At 40.7% G+C, this 18,287-nt stretch overlaps 1 protein-coding gene across 5 annotated transcripts in view; it reads right to left on the reverse strand.

The window, feature by feature from the left end:
• PATJ (PATJ crumbs cell polarity complex component) overlaps window positions 1-18,287 on the reverse strand; it is a 356,992-nt gene that overhangs the window by 20,788 nt on the left and 317,917 nt on the right. For all 5 annotated transcript variants that reach the window (XM_021096561.2, XM_021096558.2, XM_021096560.2 and 2 more), the window contains 6 exons: window positions 17,764-17,911; window positions 16,529-16,615; window positions 12,620-12,734; window positions 11,341-11,378; window positions 8,029-8,151; window positions 7,191-7,295 (listed from right to left, as the gene is read on the reverse strand). In XM_021096561.2, the coding sequence (XP_020952220.2) occupies window positions 7,191-7,295; window positions 8,029-8,151; window positions 11,341-11,378; window positions 12,620-12,734; window positions 16,529-16,615; window positions 17,764-17,911 (616 nt within the window). The remainder of the gene's footprint in view (window positions 1-7,190; window positions 7,296-8,028; window positions 8,152-11,340; window positions 11,379-12,619; window positions 12,735-16,528; window positions 16,616-17,763; window positions 17,912-18,287) is intronic.

Raw genomic sequence — 18,287 nt, forward strand, 5'->3', positions numbered from 1 at the left:
GGAGGGAGATTAGCTTTTAGATCTGTTAGGACTCAAGATCTTGTAGTACAAAATACAAACTCAGCACTCACGCCCAGCTGCTGTCCTGGATCCATAGAGCAGATATACTAGAGAGAGACAGGAAGGCTGTCACGTTAAGATGACCCTTGAGAAAGTTGGCATCTTAAGGGCACATTACAGTACAATCAGAAAAGCTTGCCTTGTCCTATGCCTGGCGTTTGGTGTAACTTAATGAGGTAGAAAGCATACCTGATTAAGATTTTCATTTAGAATCTAAAGACACCGATTCTAGCGGCATCAGAATATATTGATTTTAATGTACCTGTTGTAAAAATATAATGGTCTGACGGTCAAATGGTTTTAAGTTTGGAGGGAAATAAGAAAGAAAGTGACCTAGCCACATCACCATCTAGTGGCACACACCTCAAATGCCACCTGGAGAACCACCACACTTCTAGAGTTCAGAGGAATTTTAGCACCCTTTGACTTCAAGACTATGCCATTACAATGAGATAATAAAATATCCCCTACTTAATGCTTAACATTTGCAATTAGCTGTTTTTATTAAATGCTACATCTCAATCCTCACAGTGACCTTGGAAGGAAGAAGCTATGATCCAGTTTTCCTAGAGGAAACTGAAGGATTAAGAGGATTCAAAACACACAGCCTTCTGAGAGTTCCCTTCTTGGCTCAGTGGTTAATGAACCCGACTAGGATCCACGAGGATGCAGGTTCGATCCCTGGCCTTGCTCAAGGAGCTAAGGATCCGGCATTGCCACGAGGTCGCAGATGTGGCTCAGATCCTGTGTGGCTGTGGCGTAGGCCAGCAGCTGTAGCTCCAATTCTACCCCTAGCCTGGGAACTTCCATATGCCAAGAATGAGGCCCCGAAATGCAAAACAAATAAAGGTAAAAATAAAAATAAATGAAAAGCACAACTTTCTGACACTAAATAGCCTACCTGTCCTACAAAATTCACCCTAGGTCTTCACTTCGACTTTCTAACCTTGAGCTTTGTCCTTTTCCTGAAGCTTATGACCACTTCCTGGCATCATTTGGCTCTTTACCCATCATGAACCCCCACAGATCAGCTGGTCCTAACTCCTGGCTTCAAAACCTAATCACCTGGAAAGCTTTAAAACATGCCAGGGTTGGAGCCATGGTCCAGACCAATTAAATCCATGGAGTGAGACCCAGAAACTGACACTAGAATCTGTGATTTTATTGGGCAACCAAGGTTAAGAATCAACCATATGTACCTTTCTAAAGCGGGGATGTGGGTGGAGAGAGATCATATTCGAGGCATAGAGAAGAGCATGTGTAACCCTTTGCTCAACCCTAAAGGATGCACTACTACTCCAGGGGCTCTCAGGTTGCTCTCTGAGCTGGCAGCATCAGTACCACTTGGGAGCTTGTTATAACTGGAAATTCTTAGATCCACCCCCGTCCTACAGAGTCAGAAGCTCTGGGGACCCAGCACTAGTGTTTGTTTAATGAGCCCTCCAGAAGATTCAGGAATGTGCAAAATTTGAGAAGCACTTCTCCCAAATGTCAAAATCTTATCTCTGTTCATTCTTGGAAAATGATTATCCTAGAAGGGAAGCCATCAGATTCAAATGCCCCTGGAAATTCTTTTATCCTCTTTTTCAGAGGTAACATAATCTCCATCTATTATCTTCTTTGCTCCCAACTACTTTCCTGCTCTCTACTGATTTGCCACCAACTTTGAAAGAAAGAAAGAAATTCCTTTAAAGAGTACCACTGATTTATCTGCCAGTTGTAGTGACTTTCCCAGCTTGATTTACTTCTGCCTCATTGGTAAGTGTGCTATTCTTTTCTTTTTGTCTTCTTAGGGCCGCCAGCAGCATATGGAGGTTCCCAGGCTAGGGGTTGAATGAGAGTGTAGCTGCCGGCCTACACCACAGCCACAGCAATGCCAGATCTGAGCTGTGTCTGTGACCTACACCACAGCTCATAGCAATGCCGGATCCCTCACTACTGAGCCAGGCCAGGGATCAAGCCCATATCCTCATGGATACTAGTGAGATTCATTTCCACTGCGCCACCAGAGGAACTCCAGTAAGTGTGCCATTCTTAAGTTTCTTTTCTCTTGGGAGTTACAGACGTGGCTCGGATCTGGCGTTGCTATGGCTATGCTGTAGGCAGGCAGCTATAGCTCCTATTCAACCTCTAGCCTGGGAACTTCCATATGTTGTGGGTGCAGCCCTAAAAAGCAAAAAATAATTTAAAAAATTCTTTTCTACTTTAAGGTCTAGGATCTATATTCTTGACTCTTGGTCTTTTTCAATTTCGTTTTTTTTTTTTTTTTAGGATATTTCCTTTTGTGTGCACATGATAAAATTTTAATAGTACAGTATATGATAAACTCAACACTCTCACTTCCTAGAGAGAGACATATTAAACTTTTCTCTTTTCTTTTCTTTTTTTTTTTTTTTTTTTTTGTCTTTTGTCTTTTTGTTGTTGTTGTTGCTATTTCTTGGGCCGCTCCCGCGGCATATGGAGGTTCCCAGGCTAGGGGTCGAATCGGAGCTGTAGCCACCGGCCTATGCCAGAGCCACAGCAACGCAGGATCCGAGCCGCGTCTGCAACCTACACCACAGCTCACGGCAACGCCGGATCGTTAACCCCCTGAGGAAGGACAGGGACCGAACCCGCAACCTCATGGTTCCTAGTCGGATTCGTTAACCACTGCGCCACGACGGGAACTCCCTTTTCTCTTTTCAATTCTAGAAGTATAAGCTAAATAATATGCTTTATAAACCTTTTTTGAAATTTATCTTGATGACATCTATAGATTACCTATTCCAACAGATGAAAAATTTAGCTTGCCAAAATCTTACAATTAACTTTTATATTTTTAAGTTCTTTATGTTTCCTCTGTTTAAATATGTACTTAAACCTTGGTAGTTTCAATGATTTTCAGCACTCTCTTTATTTCAACTTTAAAGATTTAGTTCTCTTATATTTTCCTCTCCATGAACACATCCCAAACCCTCACGCTACTCACATTTCATGCATTATGATGCTTCATTTTATTGGCTTTATTATGATTTTAATGCTTATAAAAATGTTATTCATACTGAGCCAACTACTATACTTTGCTTACATTTCTCTCTTTTTTTAGTATAAGTTTATTTTCCTCAAGGTTAATAATGATCTCATTTTAACTTTCATACACATATCAGAAATTCAGTCCCAAACTTTCCAACTGATCTTAAACTTCCAATTCACTTAAACATATGAGATCATCTATTTGTTCCTCTTTTTTCCCTCCTTAATTTAGAGCATCTCTCTTAGAGCCCTCTTTTCCTCCTGCTCCAGTTTGGACAAATTGTTCTCCCAGGACACTGCTGTCCTGGGAACTTCCATGTTCCTCATCATTGGATCCACTGGCTTCCCTCTCTCATACTTCGCTCTTTGGCTGGAGTACATCCTCAAGTCATTTTCTCAAAAATACACTGCTGAAAAAGAGATGGGTGCCATTTGAATCTCATGTTCTTTTGGAAGCAGCTTATACTTTGAACGTTTTAGAATGTAGTATACAGGTATTATTCTTCTTTTATTTATATTGCTTATTGATTAATGGACCTTAAGCTCAACTTATTTCATATCTTTATTTTTCTGTTTCTCTTTTTCAACCCCTGGTGGTTGGATATTGGACCTCCTGAATTCATCCTGTGTCTTATTTTTCCTCTTCTATTTTCAATCTAGGGATCACAAGAGAAGTGACTGTTTTCTCTACATTATCTTGAACATGACACATCTCTCTCTCCTAACCAGCTACTGGGCCCTCTCACATCAGTTTGTGTGTGTGTGTGTGTGTGTGTGTGTGTGTGTGTGTGTGTGTGTTCTGGAAGATGTTCTCAAGGACCCCCCAAACTACTTTGTAGACAGACCCTTAATTAATCCCCCTTGACTGCAGACTCTCTTCTGCACTCCACACTCGCTGCTGACTCCAAGCCTTTGTCCTCTTTGTCTCCACTGTTTTCACTCATTTATTCAGCCAGTATCGGTGAAGCATAAGGTGTCAGGCAGTGAAGATGTCAACCCCCAAAAGCCTCAAATGGCTTTCTTCACCCCGGTTTCCAGCACTGACGTCTCCCCGAGAGCTGGCAGGGCATTTCCTCTGCCTGCTGGACGTCTCCACTGGGACACCTCCCATACAATGTTCTCCTCTCCCTCAACGTGCCCTCCTGGTCTAGTTAACCCTACCTCGAGCCACATTCTCCTGCAATGTCTGACCAGAATGACCCCCACAAGTTCCTTTAGCGATAAAAATCCCTGATGTACTCTTTTTATCTTCTATGTTCTCGAAGAAAGAGGTGAAAATAAACACAATTTTCTGGGGGAGAGCCTTACTTGATTTTATCCCGTTTTAGGTGCTACGGTAATTCATAGACAAAAGCACTAAACCAAGCAATCAGATTACAGAAGCAAATCTACTTGTGAACATTTAAAATGACCCTCCCTGGAGTTGCTGCTGTGGTACAGCAGAAACAAATCCAACTAGGATCCATGAGGATGGGTGTTTAATCCCTGGCCTCGTTCAGTGGGTTGGACATCCAGCATTGCTGTGAGCTGTGGTACAGGTCACCGATGCAGCTTGGATCCTGCGCTGCTGTGGCTGTGGTATAGGCCAGCAGCTGTAGTTCTAATTTGACCCCTAGCCTGGGAACTTCCATATGCCACAGGGGCAGCCCTAAAAAGCAAAAAAAAGAATATAAATAAATAAAAAAGACCTCTTATGCCCAAATCAATCCCCACTGACCGATCTATAATTGACAATAGGAACCTTTAGACTTTAAGGGCAGAAATATATACCTCCTCACTACACGTAGTAGTAGCAATTTGAACTATGGGGAGAAGCTTCCAGAAGTGTGTTGGTTGTCTCCCCCACTCTCTTCCCCTTCTCCACCCTGCAGTCTGCTGACCCAGACCTTAATCTTCCCCGCTCAATCAGCAGTTGCTGGTTGCTTTGCACGTACACCGACAATAAGTCTTTTCCACATCATCAGACACAATTATCTGACTTTCCCTACTACCCTGTCAATGGGCTGGTTCACCTAATAATAAAAATGATTACCTACTGCCAAGTCAGCTGTGATAATTGCATTGCTGGTACCACTCCATGCACATTGTTTTAATTAAAGTAAATACACTATGCAATCGAAAGGCGTCTGATTCAGGACCTAAGAATTTCCTGAATTTTGTGTTTAAGGCCTTTGGCAGCACATATGCTCCATACCCAGAGTTGTGTATATCCCAACTGTCAAAATCCCAAAGGATTCCATTAAGCTTTTAACAGCACCTGTTAGACAATAACACCACTAACTGATGTGATTAACACAAGAGAATGTTTTGAAACCAAAAGTCATTTTCTTAAAATGCAGAAATAGGAAAAATAAGGAACTCCTTCAGAAGTATGTCCACAGTGGCAATCTGGCCGAAGGAAGAGTTAACTCTGCATGGGAGAGCATGAGTTCATTTCCAGTTAAGGTATTTTTATAGTGTTACACTTTTACACTGTGTCTTCTCACTGTGAAGAAGGTGGAGCTGAACAAATTATACTGGCATATAAAAATGTCGACAGGGAGTTCCTGTTGTGGCTCAGTGGCAACAAACCTGACTAGTATCCATGAAGGCACGATTCGATTCCTAGCCTTGCTCAGTGGGTTAAGGATCGGGCATTGCTCACTTGCTCAGTGAGCTGTGATGTAGGTCGCAGACACAGGTCAGATTCTAAGTTGCTGCGGCGTAGGCCTGCCACTGCAACTCCACTTCAACCCCTAGCCTGGGAACTTCCATATGCTGCGGGTGCAGTCCTAAAAAAAAAAAAAAAAAAAAAGACTAAAAAATGTCAATAATAGTAGATTCTGCCAAGGGAAACACCTTGTTTTTTTCCCTGACATAGTTACCATTTGAAGTAAATTCTTCATAAAATTCTGTATAACTAATGGGCCGCAGCTGGGCGACTGAAGCGCTACATCTGTACCGCCTCTAGGGGTCAGCATAACTCGAAGGAAGCACAAGGTCCGCAAATACGGAACCGCAAGGATCTGCAGGTTCTGAGGATGGCGGGGGTGGCAGGTGAAAAAGAGGTAACCCCTGGGGGTGAGGAAAAGGAGTGGAGAGGAAGCCAGCCCTCCTGCCAGTCCCCACAGTGTTTCTGTTTGTGTTCAACAAAGAGTACCCACATCACTGAATAGTATGTTGCCTATCACATAAATGCCCTGGAAACTACCGCATAAAAGCCGCTGACTTTTTTTTTTTTTAAATGTCTGTTTTGGCACTTTGAATTTAGATCTTTGAGTTATGAGTTAAGCATTGCAATTGGTCCTCCCCAAAGCAATGGTTTTTCAACTCAAACTTATTATTTAAAGACTAGAATGATTAGGGGGGCTGGCTAGCCCTCTCTCCAAGGTACTAAATGGTGGATTTTATCCTTTCCACCTATAAACCATTTAATACTACCCCTTTGGAAGTACGATGATTATAGCCATACATTTTGGAGGGAACTCATTAACAAAACTGGCTGCCAGTATGCTGCCTCCAACTCACTGCACGATATCATTCTCAGAGATATTCAAAGCGCTGAAAGAGAGGGCGGGGGGCTTAACAGCACACCTCGTTTTTACTTCCTAGTATATCTCCCTGTGCCTCTAGACAATACTCTCGGGGACCACAGTGGATCAATGATTGTCTGCCTTAGTTGATGACTACCATGCAGTGAGAATTTAGCAGTGTTGGCAATCATTCCTGCTGCAGGAAAGAGCACTGTTACTTTTCCCTTCCTTTGAAAGGAGTGGAAGAAACAACCCTTGGGCAGTTCAGACACAGTTTTGGGGCATAAGAAAAGAAATCATTTCCTATTCCTTGCAAACTTTGATTTACAAAAGGATGCCAGAAGCTAAAAGCCTTGTTGATTTATCATGTGAAGCAAAGAGTAATTTTTCTCCCCTTGTTATGCTTTCATATAATCATGCTCACTGCCTGTATGGGTGGCATTAAAGAATTTCTGAATAAAAATAATAATTTCTTGCTTTCAACCTTCATAATTCACATCAGCAAGCACCCTGCCGGGTGGTGATGCCTCCTGCCAGTGACGCTCAATCTTTTTTGCACGCCACTTATCTGCCTCTTGCAGCTGCCCTTTCCATTGATCGTGGTACCTGCAGGATAATGCGCCCGTAGGCGTTCTTCAGCAGATTAACCACATCCGCGTGAGACAGCCCATCCAGAGGTTGCCCATTAATGCTGACAATCCGATCTCCAACCTGGAGGTACAAAAGTGGGAGAAAAATCACTATCATTAAGAAAAATTAAATTTGAGAAGAATGCTTAAAATTCTTTGTAAGTCATATTTCCCATTTGTGGCTATTGTGAAGATTCTGTTGCTACTGTGTATGCATGTTCCAGAAGCATGAGGAATTTTTATGGCTTTCTCCAAATACAGACCAATCACAGAAACAAGAAGGGGGTCAAATTTGATTATTAAAAGGCCCGGCAGGCCACTTTTGTGTTTTGGTAATGGTGGTGTTGCATACATCCATTTGCCAGTAATAGTGGGGTGTACAAATTAACTGTTCAATAAAGCTCTAATGAGGAAGCCAAACATTTTCTGCTTTTTTTTTTTTTTCTACTTAAGATTAAGGGGGGATGGGGTAAAAATCATAAGAACGTTAATTCTTTTGGTGGAAGGGAGAGGCTATGGTCAAGTCTCAGGTGAAAATAATTTTGGCTGGACTGAGGTGCTAAAAATATGGCAGGTTTTGCAAATGAGCTGCAATTTCTTCTTTCACTGAGACGCTCTAGCCCAGAACAATATTTTTATATGCTCAGGGACATAATGAATTTCAGGTATAAACTTTCTCCAGTGCATTTTGCCTTCAGTGTGGGTTTCTGACAGCTGCTGGATTCCAGTTTTAAACAGAGAGTCTCTCGAGGCCACCCTCTCCCACCCCCCCACCCATCGCATGCTGTTAGCGCTTCGCCACCCCCTTTGTTTACTTTAAGCTTCTGTGTACGTGCAGCCACGCCGCTGGCCTGAATCATGGCAATAAATATTGGTATGTCTCCTAAGGGACTTCCTTTTCCTCCAGCAATACTGATTCCAAGGGCATCACTGAGCTCCTAAAAAAAGAAGAAGAAGAAAAACAATGAGTATGCACTGAACAAAGAGCCACAACCTGACTGTCCTCGGATAGATGCTGAACAGAATCCCTCTGTGATGCAGGAGGCCAGGGGAATACAGGAGTTAACTGCAGCATCTTTGAAGTCCGAAAGACCAGTGTTTCAGCTCTTACTAAGCTGGAGCACTCGGGGGGGGTCGGGGGGGGGGTCCCAAGGAAGTCCCTTAACCCCTTAGAGCTTCTGTCTCTATGCATAAAGTGGAAATAAAAGCAGGAAGCTCACAGAGCTGATGTGAGGATTAAATGAGGTGATACAGTGCAGTCCTGGCCCACAGAGAGGGCTCAGTAAAAGGCAAGAGTAGGAGTGGAGAAAACAAACAACCCTATGCTATTGCTCAGTTGACTGGCCAATGTTGATGCAAACTTGGCAAACATGTCCTCATATGGTGTTTACGATTAAACTGCCGCACATATCATGCTCTTCTGGGTGTGAACAAACACACTTGGCTCTGGAAAAGCTTCAGGCCGGCGTTAGAACAAAGGATCTTCTAGGACGCCCCCTGTCGTGATTACAGTTTGGAGAGAGAAGTTTCACGTGACTGAAAATGTTCCCTACGATTAGTAGGTGAGGCAGTCTGGTTCACTTCGACCCTGGTGAAGGGACCCCGGCTTTTGTTTATGTTTCCCCCACATTTATATCACAGGCTTAATACTTTAAAACTCCCGAAAAGAACAAATGACAAGGTTCAGGTTCTGCATGGTGGCATGGGCCCCCTATAGCGTCGCTCTCCTGCTGATTAAAATGAAGACTTTTTGTCCAAATCTAAAGAATGACTACCAGAGGCTTCTGAAAAGTAAAGAAACTCAAACAAATTGTGGTAGAGACCCAACACCTGGAGAAACGACAGCAGGGGGTGAATTTCCCAGGAGTTTTCTGGGCAGCTCTGTCCTGAAGGCAAGACCCATTCAAGGAGCTGTAAAGGTGGCGCAAACTGCTAAAACTCTGATGTTAACTCCCAACTTTCTGGTCAGAGGAACCAGGAGAAGGAGCCCTGGTGCCTGGAGAATAAAGGAAGGAAACTAGAGAGAGCCCGCCGAGGAGGGCACTCTTTCCCACTGTGAGTAAACCCAGAGAACTCTCAGGCTCCATTTAAGCCACACACGTGCAAGACAGACCCATACTTGGCAACAGAACTGAGATGTGAACAACCACGCACAAAAGGTGATGCAGAACCTGCAGTCTGAGCCTAACTGGGCAGACACTGGCTGAAACATAAATACAAATATTCTTCACAGCATAACTTTCACCCAAGCTGGGAAAAACTCCTATGTTACTTGGCAAGCAAAGAACCAGGAAAATGTGACCAACCTTCTTACGTTTTTTCAAATATGCAGGACAGTTTAAACCAAAATGATGTGCCACTGTCTGGTGGGGCTCTCAATTTACGTAGATATAAACATATGACAGCTATAACATAAATGTTAGTGGCGTGGGTGGGGTCAAGTGACCTACAGGGCTGCAAGGCTTCTGCAGTTTTAACTGATCACTTCAAAACATACACGTTTAACGTGCTTCAATTTTCCTCAATAAAGTGGGAAAAAGGAAAAATAAAGGACAACAAAACCACATAAGAAAGAACGATCATATCCTTTTTTCCAAAGTGTTTGTGATTGGCTTATATTTTCTGAATGCATCAATAGTACAGCCCTACATGCAAAATGGCAATACGCATTTTATCATGAAGTTTCTGCTTGGACTGCATGTGGGAGAATAGGGTGGGTAGGAACAGGTTTTTGTTTTTTTTTTTTAATATAAAATCCTGTAAAAACAAGCAACTGAAATGACATTAAAAATCTCAGAATGAGGGGAAATTTCTGGAATGATTTGGCTTTGTTCAAATCCATTTTCCATTATTACGCACATGTTGGTACATTTAACTTCCCCATCAGAGGAACACGTGAGTTGCCACTCTGGTGGAAAGACGCTAGGAACAGATACGGCAGATTTAGTCAAAGTTGTAGTCAGGAACAATGGACGGCACTTCCTGGCCATTCATGAGGCACTTGGTATGATGCTAAGTACACTGTATGCGTTACCTCATTTAATCCACATAACAAGATTTACCTGGTGAGGTAAGCGTAATCATTTTCAACCTACAGATGAGCAAATTGGTCACAGAGCTAATACACGGTAGTGTGTTCAAACACAACTGTGATCGAGTCCAGAAAAATAAGTTAAGCTGGATAACTTTTACGGCAGTTGATCTATGATTTACAACAAGGCCATTTTTTCATGACTTCTGGAATCCCCATTTTTTTTTATATTATGATTTTTATTTATTTTTTTCATTATAGCTAGTTCATGACATTCTGTCAATTTTCTACTGTACAGCATGGTGACCCAGTTACACATACATGCACAGATTCTTTTTTCTCACATTATCATGCTCCATCCTAAGTGACTAGATATAGTTCCCTGAATCCCAAATTTAATGGTGAGAATGATAAAAATCAAAGTGCTTTCCGGAATTCAGGATATCATACAGGAATCTCAAAGTCAGAATTTGACAATTTAAGAACTGAAATGCATCTTACACAATCTTCTCAGGAGGGCGATTTAGAATTACATATAAATGCCTCGAAACAAATGCGGATTTTGACGCAACAATTCATTGCTAATAACTGATCCTAAGGAAATCACCCATGATGAGCAAAAAAGAAAATACAAAGATATTTTGCTATAAAAGACAGCAAAGGTTGAGAAATATGCTAATATGCTTAATTATTATAAGAGGACACTGGTTAAGAAAAAGGAAAACACATTCATATGATGGATACTAAGAAACTGATAAAAATCATGCCATATGCTTCCAAAAAAACACTTACTGGCATGGCTAAAAGTTCATGCTTTAAAGTAAAAAAAGGCAAGCTACAAGAGTATAATACTATGACACCATTTTTTGCTTTATAAAACTTAAACACAGGGCATAAAAGGTAGTGGATAGGATGTACCAAAAAATTCACAGTGGGCATGTATGTGCTTTATTACATTTTTCTAAGTCTGTTGTATTACATAGACCACACATTTTCTTCAGTAACTTAAAATAACATGCTAACAATATTGTATTGAGGGGACTAGGTACATATGATGTAAATCCAACGCAAATCAGAAGAAAAACAATTCACTTACTCTGATTATCTCAACAGTCCTTGGTCCCACATCTGTGCCTATAAAGAAGCAACAAATTAACTTTTTAAAAGTAAGAGATAACATATTTAGGATATAGTATTGTCCCATGAAAATGGTATCATTTTCTCGGTCTTTCAAGAGAGAAAACTAAGGCACACAGGCATTATAACTTTTCTCAAAATTCAAACTGGCAGCTGTCGATATGGCCTATGTCCTCTATTTTAAAGAAGTCCTCTGTTTGAGATGGATGTGGCTGTAATCATTTGGCCTGACAAGAGCTGATAGGCTATAGCAGCAGCTGCCTGGAATATGGTGATTAAATGGCTTAGAGGGTGAGCCATTTGTGTTTCATTTCACATTTTTCTGCCTTAAACAAAGATAACCTTACCCAAGGAAAGACTTAAAAAGACCCCCTGCCCTATTCTACCCACAATGATGTAGGTGCTTCTGACCTTCCTGGAGTGACCTGTAATTTTTAAATTTTCTCTTTGGAAATGGCTTTACTTTATAAGTATTTTAGATTTCTGCTTTTCTCTCTTTTTTTTTTTTTTTTTTTTTTTTTGTCTTTTTGCCTTTCCTTGAGTCACTCCCGAAGCATATGGAGGTTCCCAGGCTAGGGGTCTAATCAGAGCTGTAGCCACCAGCCTGCGCCAGAACCACAGCGACATGGGATCCAAGCTGTGTCTGTGACCCACACCATGGCTCACGGCAATGCCAGATCCTTAACCCACGGAGCAAGGCCAGAGATCGAACCTGCAACCTCATGGTTCCTAGTTGGATTCGTTAACCACTGAGCCACAATGGGAACTCCATCTGCTTTTCTCTTTTTTATGTGATTTGCATAAAGTTAAAAGCAAATTCCAAAAATGAATCTCTATGGCCTTCCTTCCTTTAGAAGAGGCCTTTTAGAAAGCTTGGGTGTATGTTCAAAGATTTTAAAATATTTTAATTGAAGGCAAAAAGAATCTTTTTTTTTTTCTCCTTCTTTTAGTGCCATACCTGCGGCATATGGAGGCTCCCAGGCTAGGGGGTCCAATCGGAACTGTAGCTGCCAGCCTATGCCACAGCCACAGCAATACATGATCCAAGCCTCTCTGCAACCTACACCACAGCTCACAGCAACATCGTATCCTTAACCCACTGAGCAAGGCCAGGGATCGAACCTGCAACCTTAAGGTTACTAGTCAGATTTGCTTCCGCTGCACCATAACGGGAACTTCACCAACTATTAATATTTTTAAAAATTGGGTAACAGGATGGTTTTGCTGAGGGTGTGTACCTGAGCCTTTTGGGGAAGGATCCGAAGGTCTTTTTGAGCTGACCAGGTTTTGCAGGCTGGTGATAACAGGAGCAAGGGAAGGAGGAAAGCTGCTGTGTGTGCTGTTCTGACTCCCCTGAAAAGGAAACTCAGTGCTCAGTGTTAAAAATTCACACTTATTTTACTGTTTTACTTACTGAAGTAACCATAACAATGTAATAGAAAATTCTGGAGAGCCCAAAAGAATAAAAATTACCCATACCCACTTGCTTTTCACCCTAAGCAATTCCATTAACATTTGCTCCACTGTCTTCTCCATTGTACATCCTTTTTTTTTTTTTTTTTTTTTGGTCTTTTTGTCTTTTAAGGATAGCACCTGCGGCATATGGAGGTTCCCAGGCCAGGGGTCCAATCAAAGCTGTAGCCACCAGCCTACACCACAGCACAACAATTCTGGATCTAAGCCGTGTCTGCAACCTACACCACAGCTCACAGCAACGCCAAATCCTTAACCCACTGAACAAGGCCAAGGACTGAACCTGCTTCCTCATAGATGCTAGTCAGGTTCGCTAACCACTGAGCCACAATGGGAACTCTCACTGTATGTACTTTTATATGTGGTTTCAATCATCAAAGTGGAAAACATGCAAAAATTTTAGCTTTCCATGTTCCACATGAAATCAGAAACATTTTCCTAACCTGTTACACAGCGTTTACATTTGATTAGTTAACGACACTATGTGTCATTTGGGGACTACAGTCAACATTTATTTCCTTACTACCCAAATTACATGATCTATCTTATTAAAACAAGACTAATAAGATCAGAAATTTGGGAAAACAGAACCCTCAACTGTAAGCAAAAGCAACAAATACCAAGGGAACATATTGTTTTAAGAATATTAAAATTTTTTTCTCAAAGATTTTCCTGGGCTAAATTTGCTCTACCTGCATTTCATGGATTTTGAATAAATCCATGTTTATTTAAATAAATTTAAATAATGTATAATCATGTTTGGCTAGTGGCTAGTCAGTGAAAATCATATGCCCAATGAAGGATCTTTCCAAGGCAGAAAACAATGACACCAATAATGAATAAAGACTTTTTTCTACCAAATTATCAATATTATGTGTAATTGCCTCAAAATTTGAAGATAAACCTAAGCCACAATAATCACATGATAAATTATAATTTGCTCTATTTCCTTAGTGTGATGTAAGTTGTTTAATACTTTAACATTCCTTAAATATGAAAATTTTCAAATATACAGAACAGTTGAATTATACAGTAGACACAATACCTAGATTCCAAAATTAATATTTTACTATATTTTCTTTGTGGTATGTCCATATGTTACTCATTTGTCTTTTAAAAAAAATTCACTTCAAATTTACAAACATCAGTATACTTCACAATATTCATATATCCACACACACACACACACACACACACACATACATATCCAAATAGTGCTTTTCTATTTTTCCTGAACAGATAGGATTTAAATAAATTGTGCTATAATAGGCAACTATTTGGAATTAAGAAAGGAAGGAAGCATATAACAATTTGCCTAAACAAAAATCTCAGAACATTGGGTTTGCCAAGGCCTTTAGAAATATGAATTTTGCCTAGCAGTGTCCCCTCAGTTATCTGAGGAAAAGATTTCTCAATACTATTACACATACGTTCCTCTGCAAAGTAGTGACACTTTTTCCTGGTTAGTGGGGCCTTTTTGTTGTTGTTGTTGTTGTTGTTTGCCACACCGGCAGCATCATACTGAAGTTCCCAGACCATGAATCAAACCCATGCCACAGCTGTAAACAGAGCCACAGCAGTGACAACACCGGATCCTGACCAGCTGAGCCACGAGGGAAAAGGCATTTTAAAAGAAGAGGCTTGGTAACCCCACAGCTAGAAGATCACTCTTAGGGAAGCGACTTTAGGACAAGTCAATGAGCTATAATTCCTCCAGACCCTCAAAAGAAAACATTTGTGTATCATATAATTGCCCTCAAAGAAATCTGTGCCCCTAGAGAGTCCTGACTGCTTTAAAAACACGTGGAGGGGAAAATGCTTGGGAATAGGTTCCATTTTTTCTCCGTCTGGGTCATGGACTGGTCTTAACTCATGATGATGGGAGAAACTTCCTTTTCACAGCCAGCTATGAGCCTTCTTCCCATTAGCCAAATCTTAGGATAGACTCTCATATCATCTAGGTCATAATTTTAAGGACAAAGCAAGAATAAAATGTATTTGCTGTTTTTCTTAAAATGGAATTAAATGTCTACCCTCTCAAATAAAAATTATGTGCAAGGACATTAAAGTATTTGATACTTTGTCCCAGGTTTCTAAAATATGACAGCTTACATTACCTAACAGATAAATGGCAATGGTAGGTTTTTGATATTTAACAATGAAGCCCCTAAATATGTTAGTTCTGTATTTAACCTGTGAACTTCATTAATCATCTAGATGCATATATATATTCCTCAAGGACAGAAATCCAGTTCTATCTACCATCTCACCTGGCTGTTCAAACTTTTCTTAAAACACTGGGATTCCTTGCACCCCTTTTTGCCTTTGCATATGTCACACCCTCTGTCTAAGAGGTCTTCTCCCTCTTTTCAACCTATCAAACTCCTTCTGGAGTGAGACCCAATGGAACCGCCTCTGTGTCACCCTCCTGTACTCTCCAGGAAGAAACATTTCATCTCCAGTGTTTTTCATTCTGCATTCTAACCCCTATGTACAATGGGGCTTCAGTGAAATCACTCCAGCTAATCTTCCCTTAAGGAGGAAGCCAAGACAACTACTTTGCATCTCAAGTTTCCACTTTTGATTCAAGTCTGGTCAGAATCCTCACCAACCACTGACTTCCAGAATCCTACTCTGGGTGTACTTGATATTTGCTACTCATTACATAAATCAGAAATGGAAAAAAAAAGTTCCAAACTTAAACATGAAGTTTATCGGGTTTGACTGTGATGAAGATTCTCTAAGACAAGCCAGCTGATCTGTGATCCTGTCTGAACAATGGTATTTTTTTTTTTTTTCCAACTCATTTTCTAACACGAATGAGACAAAAGGGGCAGCTAATAGCATTCCGGAAACACCTGTGTGCTAACACTACAATCAGAACATCTTTCAAACAAAGGCTTTGGACAGGCTTTAAGTCTAAGGAAACCAGGGAAGGGACCAAACGTCGTGCTTTAACCTCAAAATAAAGGCCTATCTAATAACCCACAAGGGGAATAGGGGGTCTCATCTAGGTTTCTATAGCTTTATTATGACTTAACATAGAGTCTACCATCTTGATTTTGTCAGCCTTTATGATGGTAAAAACAAAACAAAACAAAAACAGTGAAATATACTTTAAAAAAAATGGTACTTACATCAGCCTTGCAAATAAACATGAGATGTTTGCTAACCCACAAAATATCACCCACTAAGACCTCCCTCCCACAGGAGAAACTCCCACACTTTGCTCTCCCAGGAATATACCATTAATTGCCCTCAGCATGTGTGAGTGGCTATTCACAAGTTAACTTTATGGCAATATTTAATTGAATGAACAGAACAATGTTGTGCTAATGAGGGTCAAATTGCCACCAGATGTTGCTGCTTTCTCTTTTTTTTAAATAAACACAGCTGTGTACAGGCAATGCCTGGGCAATATAGAACTAATAGTGGGAGAGAAAAGTTGTTCTAAGAAAACATTTGGAGGCAATAAAGGAGAGAAAAATCTAGGGATTCATGAATTTCCATCCCCCCTCTCATTTTTATTTCAAACACATTAAAGTACAACCCATTGGGTGTTGTGAATATGCTATTAGACATTATTTCCAAACAATCATTAATGAAATGGGGAACTTTCTCCCAATGGGAACAGGTGGGTGAGTGAGTCAGTCCGACAGGAGCCCATCAACAACCTGACTGTTTTGCGATGTCTTCCTCGAGGAGGTCCAGGAACCAGCTCGCAGTCTTCCAATCTCTAGCTGCACAAGCCCCTGTGCACACTTGAGAAGACATGAAAAGAACATCGGTGAAAAACTGGAGCATCTGTGTTCTAAATTATCATGGCAGAGCCTCCCACTCACCTCTGCAGCCAAGAACTGTAAATGGCCAATGAAGGCCACAGGTGGAAAGGAAATTCAGTTATCAAAAAAAAAAAAAAAAAAAAAAAATCACATGAGGTGACAAAAGTTCATCAACTCATGATTTTGGACTTCTTTAAACATGTTAAAAGGGTTACGTTTCAATTCACCTCTTTTCCCTTCTGATGAACGTATTCATGAGCAGTGAAATGATCAAGAAATGGTGAAAAGGAGAAGAGAAAAACCCAACACAGAGGTGATCTATACAAGCCCTCCCTTGAGTGATAACTGATAGTTGACTATTTCAGGAAATTAGGATTTTAAAAGACACAATATTCATTTATCTTTGCAAAAGTTCCCACAGTTACAGTATTTGTGAAACAGAATATGATTATTTATAGGTGAATGGACCTGGTTATAGTTGAATGGAAATTTACAAGGACTTTTATTAACCAGTTTCTTCCAAAGGAGGTAGGATCCACGTGGCAGAGATGCCTGGAAGGGAATCTTGAGCCCTAGCCTCTCTGGAGCTTCAGTGAGAGACAGCTTGGATGGCAGGAAAACCCCTCACACACAGCTTTGGGATCATCCTGCTTCTCAAACTTCCTTGTGAGACAGAGGAGTTGGTCTTTAACAATTTTTAATGTCCCTTCAAGCAATAATAGCTGGATTTGATGAATTCATAAATATAGCCTCAGAGGGAAGAAGATAAATGTTGTGACTCCAGGAGAACCTGTCCCATCAGATGCATTGAGAGGACGGTTATGGATACTTGGAATTCTCACAAATATGAAAAACTAGCTTAGAAATCCCTGAATAGCATTCCCGTCAATCCAGTCAGTCAATATTACAACTTCCTTTTAGAGCTATTCCTGATTGGCTAAAATAATCAGAGATTAAGTCTCTCATAAAGAGTAGAATCAGCATAAAGTAGAATCAGCACAATACGCAGCATATGAATATATGTTATTGGCATATAACAATCCAGATCAGAATCCAGATCCAGAATCCACATTAGAATATACAGACCTGAGTTACACCAGCCAGACGGAAAGCAGCTAGGGACTCACCTTGAGGATAGTGGCCACTGTCTCCTGGGAGGCACTTCTCATGTCCTCCCCATTCACAGATAAGATCTGATCTCCCTGAATCAACCTCCCATCAAGGTCTGCGGCTCCACCTTTCACGATGTCAGAAATAAACACTCCACTTCCATTTCTGTGAATACCATAAAGCAGTGTAATGGCACCACCTAAGTATTTCTGTACTAAATCTGAGATTACTGATACTCTGCCCAAATGATAAACCTCAGAGTGCTCACCCTTTAAAGAGTTTATACCTAAATGCTGCCTATTGTAATACTCACTTTCATTGGCCCATGGGCATAATTTCTGCAAGAGGATAATTTTAATGAAATGAAATAGAAATTCACTTTAAAGAGGAAAGTGCTGTTAAAATGTGCAAGTTATTTCCTTAGAGATCAATTCAATTGTTATCATCTGATCTATTTCTAGACTCTCACTCTCCCTCCCTTTCTCTGCCTCTATTACTTTAAGGTTTTAATTACATTTATTTTGCCATCAGATAAATAAAC

This window comes from Sus scrofa, chromosome 6 (genome assembly GCF_054392235.1).
Source record: "Sus scrofa isolate SSC_HxYL_T2T_F1_AM1 chromosome 6, Sscrofa_HxYL_maternal_Yorkshire_Landrace_v2.0, whole genome shotgun sequence".
Classification (NCBI taxonomy): domain Eukaryota; kingdom Metazoa; phylum Chordata; class Mammalia; order Artiodactyla; family Suidae; genus Sus; species Sus scrofa.